Genomic DNA, 13,302 nt, shown 5'->3' on the forward strand with positions numbered 1-13,302 from the left:
GCACGATGCTGCGCGTGCTGTAGTACTCCACCACCTGCTTGGGCACCTCGGCCAGGACGCAGCGAGCCAGCGCGTCCGGGGAGGCCTGCCACGGCGAGCGGACACCATCAGCGTCGTCATCGTGATCATCAGCGTCGTCATCAGCGTCGTCATCATCGTCGTCATCATCGTCATGATCAGCACCATCGTCATCATCGTCATCATCATCGTCGTCATCATCGTCGTCGTCATCATCATCGTCGTCATCATCGTCATGATCAGCACCATCGTCATCATCGGCATCATCGTCGTCATCATCGTCGTGATCATCATCGTCGTGATCAGCACCGTCGTCATCATCGTCGTCATCATCGTCATGATCAGCACCATCGTCATCATCGGCATCATCGTCGTCATCATCGTCGTCATCATCGTCGTCATCATCATCGTCATCATCATCGTCGTCATCATCATCGTCGTCATCATCGTCGTGATCAGCACCGTCAGTGACGTGCAGTGAGGTCAATGGCTGGGTTAGTTGTTTCAGACTCGTGTAAAAAAAAAATGTAACTACACATATTTGTACCATCTTATTTGACAGGTACTATTCTGATAATTGATTTTGTACCCTTCTATCTGGCAACAAAACTGACACCTTTTTTTTACAAGGAGTCATGTTTGCATAGACCACAATACCTGCAGTCATAATGCAAACAAAAAACACAACTCTGATAATGTATGCACTGTCCTTAAAGTTGATTGGTCCACACCCGAGACAGCTTTCCTCAGAGCCTAGTCTCACATGGGTTGGACCAGATGACGCCAAAAGGCGCACAACTCAAAGACAATGCACCATCAGAGTATGAGAGCTCGGGGTAAGCATTTACACCATTAGAACCTCATTTGCCAGTAAAACATATGATAATTGTTTTTTACCCTTCTATCTGGCAACAAAACTGACACATTTTTTTACAAGAAGTCATGACAGTACATACATTATCAGAGTTATGTTTTTTGTTTGCATTATGACTTCAGGTATTGTGGTCTATACAAACATGACTCCTTGTAAAAAAAAGGCATCAAATTTCGATTTAAAGCTTTCGTGACTGCAGGGATTAATCTTCTTGGTTCTTTCGGTAAAGTCACGTAGAAGGGAAGTAATAAAATAATAAAAATAAAATAGTGAGAATTGTTGTATTATGTTTTATTTTTATTATTTTATTACTTCCCTTCTACGTGACTTTACCGAAAGAACCAAGAAGAAAAAAAGGCATCAGTTTTGTTGCCAGAAAGAAGGGTAAAAAAACAATTATCAACCAACGAGAAGAACAACCAAACCCCGCCAACAGCAACAGCACCTATCCCCGGAGAAATGCGATCGTGTTTTCATCGCCAATTGTTGTTTTTGGGTGTTTTTTTTTTTGGGGGGGGGGGGGGGTCACGCCAACGGGACTACGAGAGAGGCAATCAGCGGGGCCGTTTCTCGCGGCCGCGTCTCCCCTCTCTTCTTTCATCAGCACGCGGACAGCACCGGTACCGATGCAGCTTGAATTTTTCATGCAGTTTGCTTGATGTATTTTTAGTATCGAGCATTGTGGGGGGGGGGGGACGAGGTGAGGAAGGGAGGGGGGGCTGCGATGCTCGGGTAGAGAGAGAGAGAGCAGGAAGAGACAGTGGCACTACAATCACACAACAAAGACACGAGTGTGCGTGCAGAACGCGTGTGTGTGTGTTTGTTGTGTGTTATGCATTGTGGGGGAGCGGTGGTGCAGCGGTTAGCGCTGCGAGCCCGGCGACCCCGGTTCGATTCGCGCTCACGGCCAATAACACCCAGTGACGATTATCTGAACCGGTCCTGGGTCTCCCCTAGGTCGACTCAGCCTCAGGTTAGTAGCTGGTGCGATGTGTAAACATCGCCACTGGGGAGACAAAGGCGGCCGGGCGTGGTGCTGGCCACCCACCCCCTCGTGTGCCACAGTGCGGTCCTTCATAGCTGCTACTCGCTAACAGCACTTGCCCCAACAGTCTGTTGTGGCTATACGGGGGATCTTTGCCAGTGTCTTTGCAGATGCACACACATATGCATACATGCATATATTCATAAGAATGCACAAAGGCACTCATGCACACACGTGCACGGAAGATAAAGATGCCCTGTGCAGTCCCTTTACAACCTGTTTGATGTGCTATGGAGAAGGACCATTGACCGAAACGTCGTCTTTCACACAATTTGCATTTCAAGGCCACGCAGTTTCATTGATGAATGTGCCGGGAATTTTTTTTTATTGCCAACGCGCTCCCCCACCAGGTAATGCGGCGGGCTTAAGAGCTGTCAGCGAGCGCCTATTAAGGCCGCTGTAGGGCACAATACAATGGTGTGGGCGGCATCACGCCCGGCCGTCTTTGTCTCCCCAGTGGCGATGTTTACACACCACACGTAGCAAGGCAGTCATTTTGAGGCTGAGTCGACCTGGGAGAGGCCCAGCACCGGTGCAAACGTGTGTCACTGAATCGTAAATGAAACTGGGATCGCCGGGTTCGGAGCGTAATGCACTAACCACCACACTACCCCCCCCTCCCCACACACACACACGTGTATAGAAATACACAAAGACAAAGATCCCCCGTGTAGCCTTAACAGACTGTTGGGGCAAGGGCTGTTAGCTAGCGCCTATGAAGGCCGGCACGGCACACGAGGGGGTGGGTGGCCAGCACCACGCCCGGCCGCCTTTGTCTCCCCAGTGGCGATGTTTACTACACACCGCACCAGGTACTCATTTGAGGCTGAGTCGACCTTGGGGAGGCCCAGGATCGATTCAGATAATCGTCACAGACCACCACTACCACCACTACCACTAACAGCACCCCCCCCCAACTCTGTTCCCTCCCTCTAGCCCAGCAGCATCGTTCTGCTGCTCCCAGACCCATCCCCTATGACTACCCCTATTATACTATTCGTTCTTTCGGTAAAGTCACGTAAGTAAAAAATTAAATAAAATTAATAAAAATAAAACAATAAAACAATATCATTAATTTTAATTTCATTTTTTAGCTACGTGACTTTACCGAAAGAACTAAGAGTATGAATCCTTGCAGTCACGAAAGCTTCAAATCTAGAACTTCTCCTATTACGATCACTACCCCTATCACTACCACTATCACTATTACGATCACTACCCCTACCACTATCACTACCCCTACCAATCACTCCCCTACCCCTATCACTACCCCTACCACTATCACTACCCCAACCCCTATCACTACCCCTACCACTATCACTACCCCTATCACTACCACTACCACTACCCCTACCAATCACTCCCCTACCCCTATCACTACCCCAACCCCGATCACTACCCCTACCACTATCACTACCCCTACCACTATCACTACCCCTACCAATCACTCCCCTACCACTATCACTCCCCCTACCACTATCACTACCCAACCCCTATCACTACCCCTATCACCACCCCAACCCCTATCACCACCCCTACCCCTATCACTACCCCAACCCCTATCACTATCACTACCCCTATCACTGCCCCAACCCCTATCACTACCCCTACCCCTATCACTACCACTATCACTACCCCTACCACTATCACTACCCCAACCCCTATCACTACCCCAACCCCTATCACTACCCCAACCCCAACCACCACCCCAACCCCTATCACTACCCCTACCCCTATCACTACCACTATCACTACCCCTACCACTATCACTACCCCAACTCCTATCACTACCCCAACCCCAACCACCACCCCAACCCCTATCACTACACCAACCCCTATCACTACCCCTATCCCTCCTTAACCACTCCCGCCTATTCTCAGGTTATATAACCACACCACCACTTTTAACAATAATCCCATCTTATGTACAATTTTAATAATCGTTGTAAAGTGCCTTGTTTCAGGGCGCTGCGAAATAAATATTTTGAAGATAATAAACGACGGTGTGATCCTCTCTGCTGCCTTCATTAGAACGTCTCTGGGGAAGTGGGATTACTTTTAGTTTTTTTTCGGTAAAGTCACGTAGGTAAAAAATGAAATGAAAATTAATTTAAAAAGAAAATAAAAAATAAAAAAAATATTTTTTTTACGTGACTTTACCAAAAAAAACTTAAGAGTATGAATCCTTGCAGTCACGAAAGCTTCAAATCTATAATTAAGTGGGATTCAGTGGGTGGGCGAGTGAGTGGATGCGTGAGTGCGTGGGTGGGTGGATGAGTGGGTTAGTGAGTGGCTGGGCGAATGAGTGGATGAGCGGGTGAGCGAGTTGGCGGGTGAATGGGTAAGTGGGTGAGTGAATGAGTAGGTGGACCACCTCCATCCCACCCACTTCCACCACCCCACCTCCATCCCCCCACCTCCATCCGCCCCACCTCCACCCCCCCACCTCCATCCCCCCCACCTCCATCCCCCCCACCTCCACCCCCCTACCCCCCCCCACCTCCATCCGCCCCCCCACCCCCCCCCACCTCCATCCGCCCCACCCCCCCCACCTCCATCCGCCCCCCCCACCCCCCCCACCTCCATCCGCCCCCCCCACCTCCACCCAACCACCTCCATCCCCCCCACCTCCATCCCCCCCACCTCCATCCCCCCACCCCCACCCCCCCACTCCCCCACTCCCCCACCCCCCCCCCCATCTCCCCCACCTCCACCCACCCCCACCCCCCCCCCCCACACCCCCACCCCCCCCCTCTCACGTTCTTGAAGTCGCGGAAGGGCACGAACTGCACGATGTCTCTGGCCGCGGGCTCCCCGCGGGGCGCCCTGAGCACGCCGTCGTCGCCGTCGAGCGCGTGCATGTCGCCGAAGTCGGCGTTGCCCACGCCCACGATCACGATGGACATGGGCAGGTGGGAGGCGCGCACGATGGCCTCGCGCGTGTCGCCCATGTCCGTGACCACGCCGTCCGTCAGGATGAGCAGGATGAAGAATTGCTGCGCGCGGACGCGTCGGGGTGGGTGGGAGGGGGGTAGGGGTAGGTAGGGGTAGGAGGAGGAGGGGTAGGAGGAGGTAGGAGGAGGAGGGGTAGGAGGGGCAGGAGGAGGGGGAGGGGTAGGAGGAGGAGGGAGGAGGAGGGGTAAAAGGAGGGGGTAGGAGGAGGTAGGAGGGGGAGGAGGCCGAGGGAGACGAGAGATGGTCAGCATCGGTCCTTCAGACTCTGTCTTTCCGACAGACCTGTTCTTCACCTGAGGACGGCTGCTTGCGTTGTGGCCGAAACGTCGTGAGAATGATTTTATTATGTTTTATTTTCATTTTTTTATTATTTCCCTTCTACGTGACTTTACCGAAAGAACCAAGAAGACTAGTTGTTCTCGTTTAGTTTTAGTATCCGGCGCGGTGCGGTGCGGGGGGGTGCAAGCGGGACCAGGGGCCAGGTCCGTACCGTCGCTTCGCCCGTGACCTGCTCCTCCAGGGCCCAGCGCGCCACTTTGCCGATGATGGGCGCAATGTTGGTCGGTCCGTAGAGCTGCAGCTTGGGGAGGCAGTTCTGGTAGGCCTCGACCACGCCCTGGATGCCTGCTCGGGGTGTGGGGGGGCACGGGGGGGGGAGGGGGATGCGGGGGGGGGCAACCGATCGAGTCATCTGACCCCCCCATCATCATGCCGACGCCGCGAAGATCAATTGATCTTGTCGCGCGAGGAATCTCTCCCTCGTTGTTCGCGGTGGGGCAATACGCTCCGGAGGTACTGATATTGCCCCCCCCCCCCCCACGAACATCGCACGCGCAAAACGTCTGCCCAGATCCACAAAAGAGTATATTTTTTTGGGGCGGGGGGTATATAGCGTAAATATGAATGTGTCAAATTTCGATTTAAAGCTTTCGTGACTGCAGGGATTCATCTTCTTGGTTCTTTCGGTAAAGTCACGTAGAAGGGAAATAATAAAATAATAAAAATTCAACATAATTAAATAATTCTCACGACGTTTCGGCCACAACGCAAGCAGCCGTCCTCAGGTGAAGAACAGGTCTGTCGGAAAGACGCTGTCTTTTCATAATTAAATAATTCTCGGGAAGACAGACCTATTCTTCACCTGAGGATGGCTGCTTGCGTTGTGGCCGAAACGTCGTGAGAATTATTTTATTATGTCTTATTTTCATTTTTTTATTATTTCCCTTCTACGTGATGACTTTACCGAAAGAACCAAGAAGATGAACGTGTCGTTAAACCCCGCCACCACCAACTCACTAACTCCCATGGGGTAGTGAGTGAGTTGGTTGCATGAGTCGCAATAAGCACGGCTTACTGCGCAGGGCGATGCTACCGACGTGCGTGTTTGTGCCTCCGTCATTTGCCCTCGTCGCACCCACTGCCAACGCAGCGTCACAACAACTGGAGGAATGGCCTTTGCTATTGATGCCCCCAGGGTCTGGAATGCTATCGCCAATAAATTGCAACTTGAGTCACTACTTCTGAGATTTTTCGATGTAAAGCTTTCGTGACTGCAGGGATTCATCTTCTTGGTTCTTTCAGTAACGTCACGTAGAATGGAAATAATAAAATAATAAAAATAAAACACAATTAAATAGCTGGTTATGGCTGAACAGGGTTTTGGTAGCACATGTCTGAATGTTCAGACTCCGTCTTATCGACAGACCTGTTCTTCACCTGAGGACGGCTGCTTGCGTTGTGGCCGAAACGTCGTGAGAATTATTTTATTATGTTTTATTTTTATTATTTGATTACTTAGGAGATCTTCACTCAAAACTGCTCTAGAGGAGTTGTACACTCCTAGCTGCCAGTGCTGTTCAGTGGCCTAAAATAAAATGTTTCGCTCCGGATGATCGCTGCAAAGTATGACCTGTGTTTTGACTTAGTGTGCTGATCTTAAAGGTGCATTGAAAAATTATAATACTCCGATTGATGCTCCTGCTGCTGTTGTGGAGTGACTCATGCAGACAGCTCAGGCTGCAGGGTTTTGGTAGTACATGTTTATGTCATTTATTGTGAAAATTCCGTCACAGTTCCTATGACCACTGTTTCATTGCTTTCATGGCTTTATTTTGGTGATTTCGAAAAGTGTATTGGTTTGGCCATGTGTGTTTGTTGTAGTACGGAGTAAGACTGATGGCCTTAATCTAAGTTGTCTTGTGGTTGTTGTTGTTGTTTGACTTGCATCCCACTGGGATTTTTGCACACAGCGTTGGTGTACGGTGCTTTTTCTGCAATATTTTGCTGTCCTTTCTTAGATTTTCTGTTTGCACTTAGTCACTTTAAGATGTTTTCTTGTTCATGTTTTTGTTTTTTGTTGCGGTTGCACCCGATTCAAGAGCCGAATGGCTCACAGGTCTATACCTAATAAATGACCTTGAACTTGAACAATAACAGCAACAGCCGAAATATGTTTTGTACCCTTCTTAGGAAATGTCCCATCATCGCTCGCGCGACAGAAGCCTCGGAAGCGTCTGTCCTCCGTGATTCCGATACGAAACGGTGCGACCTAAAAGCTGAACACAACGCCCCCAGCGATGGCGATGCATTGTCGTGAAAGCCGACTGCCCAGAGAAAACCCCGCGCGTGCAATGAATGGGGCGACAACTCTATCCCCTACATATGTGTGGCACGTTAGGAATGGATCACTCTTTTAAGTATGTCCTTGTGCAGCAGCAAGGGAGTAAAGTGTGGTTTTGTGAAAGTCCTGATGTGCTGTGCAGTGCACCAATGCGTGTGTGTACAGCAGCATGTGATGACTGAGTCGGGCCTGTAGGTGGCTGGCAGGGTTAACGAATAACCGCACGTGTAAACCAGCCACGTGGTTAATGGCGACTCGGAAGAATTGCTGCGTGTAACACGTGCTGTTGCATTTTACAGGTAAAGGACCCAAAGGTTGTTTTTGATCGTTATATAAATGTTCTAGTCTTGTTCTAGACTTTAAGCTTGGCTTTGAATTGTTCGTTTGTGATATATGCAATGTGAGGCGTTTTGCAACTGTGCATTGTAAAGGGTTGACGCACTGTAATTAGTTACTGTTATTGTAATTCTCTAACTCTAATACTGTTTAGTCTATAACCATGCCCATGCACCCAGAGTATGACTACTTGCAATGCTATTGAGAATAGAACACATGTAAAGTAGTAAGCTGTACAATGGTGATATACAGTACGTATACTGTACACATACAGTACATATAATGGGTGTAAGATACCGATATAAGTGGATGGTATAGATAGACATACAGCTTAGGATTAAAGTAATATTTGAATAGTGATGTGCAAATGTGATTGTCAAAGGCAAAGATGGTTTATCAGTAGTAGAATTGGGTTTAAGAGAAAGGGTTAATGAATAACCGGACGTGTAAACCAGCCACGTGGTTAAGGGCAACTCGGAAGAAATGCTGCGTGTGACACGTGCTGTTGCATTTTACAGAGTGACGGTGCTGTTCTTCACAAGATTGCTATTAACCACAATGAATAAATGTGCTTGCCCTCGATTTGGAGCACTTGCCCACGTCCTTCATTTCGAGTGTGCAACATATGTTTACGTACGCGTGTTGAACTTTTTTCACATCGTTGCTGTGTGTGTGTGTTTGTGCAGTCATTGGTGGGGCCGCCAACTTGCTGCTCGAAGCCTGGGCTGTCTCGGTACGGTGCGTTAGAAGTCCAACACACGGACGTGTTTCGATTTAAAGCTTTCGTGACTGCAGGGATTCATCTTCTTGGTTCTTTCGGTAAAGTCACGTAGAAGGGTAATAATAAAATAATTTTACATAATAAAATACAATTCTCACGACGTGAGTCCTCACCTGAGGACGGCTGCTTGCGTTGTGGCCGAAACGTCGTGAGAATTTTTATTTTATTATGTTTTATTTTTATTATTCTATTATTTCCCTTCTACGTCACTTTACCGAAAGAACCAAAAACATACGTACGTGTTGTTCAAAGGGCGGCCCTGCGAGCAACATCCCAGAGCGCACCGTCATACAACAGCAGCCAACGGGTCCACAGAGCCGCCATCGAATGAGCGTCGTTTGTAGGTGGAACGAGTCACAACAACCCAGCCAATGGGAGGAGACCATTGGCCTGGGCACGCGGACGGGTGGGGGGGTGGGTGGGGCTTGCGCGCGCGTGCGCGCTCATTGGCCGAGCGGGCGCGTGACGTCACAACGCAGCGGTCGTGCAGGTAATTTGCATGAATAGAAGCCTGGTCGATTGTCAATGGCCCACAATGCTGTGCGTGTACGGTGGCGACGCTTCTCGATTTGAATCGACACGAAGGGGGGAGGGGGGGGGGTTGATCGGCAAGGACGACGCGTCCTTACCTTCGCACTCCGGGTTGTCGGGGTTGAAGTTCAAGGGGAAGTCATGTGACACCTGTGGGGGAGGGGGGGGGTACAAAGACAAATATCCCCCGTGTAGCCTTAACAGACTGTTGGGCAAGTGCTGTTAGCGAGCAGCACCTATGAAGGCCGGAACAGTACACGAGGAGGTGGGTGGCCAGCACCACACCCGATGTTTACACATCGCATCAGGTACTCATTTGAGGCTGAGTCGACCTAGGGGAGGCCCAGGACCGGTTCAGATAATCGTCACTGGTGTTGGCCGTGAGCGGGAATGGAACTCTGGTCGCCAGGTTTGTTAATTGCTACACTACTGCTCCCCACAAAGGTAAATACAAAGATCCCCCATATAGCCTGTAACAAACTTCGGGAAGTGCTATTAGCGAGCACCTATGAAGGCCGGTACAGCACACGAGGGGGTGGGTGGCCAACACACACATACGTGTACACACACACACGTGTGCACACATACATAAACGTGTACACACACATACGTGTACACACACACGTGTACACACACACACGCGTGTGCACACATACATAAACGTGTACACACACTGAGTAATCGTCCACCAACACAGCAGTCGATGATTTAGAACAGTGCATCTCGACAATTTGTTCATTCCACGGCTCTCACACTCTTCCCACCCCACTCCATCTTCACGGCCACATCGTTTGACCAACTGCGCATGCGCCACCGAGGGAGTTCAGAGGGCCGGTGGGGGGGGTGGTGGCCGATGGCTGTCTATAAATTACAAACTTTCATCTTCTTGGTTCTTTCGGTAAAGTCACGTAGAAGGGAAATAATAATACAAATAAAACATAATAAAATTATTCTCACGACGTTTCGGCCACAACGCAAGCAGCCGTCCTCAGGTGAAGAACAGGTCTGTCGGAAAGACAGCGTCTTTCAAGGACAGCGTCTTTCAGAGGACGGCTGCTTGCGTTGTGGCCGAAACGTCGTGAGAATTATTTTATTATGTTTTATTTTTCCCTTCTACGTGACTTTACTGAAAGAACCAAGAAGATGAATCCCTGCAGTCACGAAAGCTTTAAATCGAAATTACAAACTTTGTCTTGATTTGAAGCTGCAGGAATCCATACTCTTTGGTTCTTTCGATAAAGCCACGTCAGCAGTGTAAATACGAGCTGCTTGTATTGGAGTATCTGCTTTCATTTCGTGAAATCAACAGGGAATTAGTTTTTTATTATTATGATTGAATCAATTCAATCTTTACGCAGATGTGGCTGTTTTCCCGGCCCCCATCCCTTCATCTTTAGGCCCAACCCCTTTTCAACGAGGCCCCGCCCCTCCAACTTTAGGCCCCGCCTCTTCCGCTTTAGACCACGCCCCGTCCGCTTTAGACCACGCCCATTTCGCTTCAAACCACGCCCCTTCCGCTTTAGGCCCCACTTCTTTTCCATCAGGCCCTGCACCTCCCCCCGTGCAAGCGCCGTGCTAGTTTTGGAGTTTGTGTTTAAAGGCAATGGCGCTTTGGGGGGTTTTTTCTGACATTTTCTCCGCTCCAGCCGAGTTGCTTCGAGTGAGAGACAGCGTGAGTGGGGTGGTGGTGGTGGTGGGGGTTGTGATAGAGGGGGGGGGGCGTAGATCGGTAAGAGGTGGGGTTAGAGGCAGTGCCGGATGATCCTCGTAACAAAAGTAGCTACAAATTCTAGCAGAGGTGGGACAAAGTCATTGTTGTGCAAGTCACAAGTAAGTCTCAAGTCTTTGCTCTCGAGTCCCGAGTCAAGTCGAGTCAAAGATGAGGCAAGTCCAAGTCGAGTCTGAAGTCATCAAAATCATGACTCGAGTCTGACTCGAGTCCAAGTCGCATGACTCGAGTCCACACCTCTGAATTCTAGATTTGAAGCTTTCGTGACTGCAAGGATTCATACTCTTTGTTCTTTCGGTAAAGTCACGTAGGTAAAAAATGAAATTAAAATTTATAAAAAAATAAATGTTATTGTTTTTATTTTGTATTAATTTTAATTTCATTTTTTTACCTACGTGACGTTACCGAAAGAACTAAGAGTATAACTACAAATGTAGCTACGGACCCCGCACTTTCAAGGGCTCCCCGCTAAACGCTTTCAAGCTATAAACTCCGGTTCAGTGATTCTGCACTTGCTCTATTACTATAGTACTATACCACCTTCAACTTTTACGAACGACCGGGTGTTTAAGGTTAGCGATGTGTCGTATTATCTGGCTTAATATCAAATGAAAAAATACTATTACTTTACTATGCAAGTAAAAAATTTGTGTTTTAATATTTACGTGTTTTTTTTAATATAACATATGCTACAGGCCCCACACTAACTTAATCCGGCACTGGGTAGGGGGCGATGCCGCTTCACGATCAGCACCCACCGAGAACACACTTAGAGCAAAATAATGCTCAACAATCATCGTCGCCGTCACGGTTGCAAGATGTCAAATTGGCAGTCAGCGTTCGAACGACGCCTGGGCAACAACGGCCGCTCAACTCACCACGTACTCCGGAGGAATCCTCGCTCCAAATCCAAATGCCGGGAACATCTTGTCACTGTGGTGGCCGGTGTGGGATAGGGGAGGGGGGAGGAGGTATGGAGGGAGGGGTAAAGTGGAGGGGGGGGGTGAAGGAGGCAGGGGAGCAGTGGGGGGGGAAGGGGGTTAGGTCAGAGGCAGGGGGTCAGAAGGGGGTCAAAGATAGAGCAAGCAGATGAGCGAGCGTGCGAGTGTGGCTGGTGGGTGGTGCGAGGTTTGATGGTCAGCAGCACGTGACCTCGTGGGGGTGAGAGAGCCCCCCCCCACACCCCACCCACTCCACTCCCCCCCACCCCACCCACTCCACTTCCCCCCACCCCACCCACCTGTCATAGTCCTGGCATATCTCGCCCACCGCCACCAGGGCCTTGAGGTACTCGTTGGGCTGGTAGGGGTGGATGTGGTGGAGGGAGCAGCTGTTCTGGGGGTCCCCGTTTGACGCCGTGAAGTCGATCGCCACCTGGGGGGGTGGGGGTGGTGGGGGGGGTGGGGGTGGAGGGGGGGTGGGGGTGGTGGGGGGGGTGGGGGTGGAGGGGGGGGTGGGGTGGAGGGGGGGTGGGGGGGGTGGTGGGGGTGGTGGGGGGGTGGGGGTGGAGGGGGGTGCAGGGTCAGGGCCGGGTAGTTGAGCGGGAATCGAACTCTTCCACCGCCACTAACACCACCACAGCCACAACTCACATCACCACTAACAGCACCACTAACACCACCACTAACACCACCACTAACACCACCACTAACACCACCACTAACACCACCACTAACAGCACCACTAACAGCACCACTAACAGCACCACTAACACCACCACTAACACCACCACTAACACCACCACTAACAGCACCACTAACAGCACCACTAACAGCACCACTAACACCACCACTAACACCACCACTACCACCACCACTAACAGCACCACTAACAGCACCACTAACACCACCACTAACACCACCACTAACAGCACCACTAACAGCACCACCACCACCATTAACACCACCACTAACACCACCACTGCCACCACCACTGCCACCACTAACACCACCACTAACACCACCACTAACACCACCACTAACACCACCACCGCCACTACCACCGCTACTACCGCAGCAGTAGGGGGCTCATGCCCCCCCACTCCCCCCCGCCCCTGCACACACGCCCCTGCACACACGCCCCTGCACACACGCCCCTGCACACACGCCCCTGCACACACGCCCCTGCACACACGCCCCTGCACACACGCCCCTGCACACACGCCACTACGTTGCGTCCCTTTGAAACGACCGCTGCCTTTGATATCGGGGTTGGCAGGAAATCGTCGTGTCAACAGCATGAGCAGAGCCGCGCTTGGATGAGCGCTCCGGGTGAGCGGGTGGGTGGGGGGTGAGTGAGTTGGTAGGGGAAGGAAGCGAGTGCACCGATCATCATCATCATGAGCGGGTGGGTGGGGGGTGAGTGAGTTGGTAGGGGAAGGAAGCGAGTGCACGGATCATCATCATCATCATGA

The 13,302-nt window shown here is 50.6% G+C and overlaps 1 protein-coding gene across 1 annotated transcript; it reads right to left on the bottom strand.

Annotated features, from left to right (window-relative positions):
• Positions 1 to 4: 4 nt before the first annotated feature.
• Positions 5 to 12,263, bottom strand: LOC144954675 (copine-7-like; the record flags this gene model as incomplete). The annotated part of the gene is made up of 6 exons (XM_078885110.1): positions 5 to 85; positions 4,697 to 4,933; positions 5,383 to 5,516; positions 9,259 to 9,310; positions 11,768 to 11,822; positions 12,130 to 12,263. Coding segments are annotated over 6 exons (693 nt in total), but the record flags the coding sequence as incomplete, so codon positions are not given.
• Positions 12,264 to 13,302: the final 1,039 nt, after the last annotated feature.

Source organism: Lampetra fluviatilis, unplaced genomic scaffold (genome assembly GCF_964198595.1).
Source record: "Lampetra fluviatilis unplaced genomic scaffold, kcLamFluv1.1 SCAFFOLD_1450, whole genome shotgun sequence".
In the NCBI taxonomy this organism is placed as follows: domain Eukaryota; kingdom Metazoa; phylum Chordata; class Hyperoartia; order Petromyzontiformes; family Petromyzontidae; genus Lampetra; species Lampetra fluviatilis.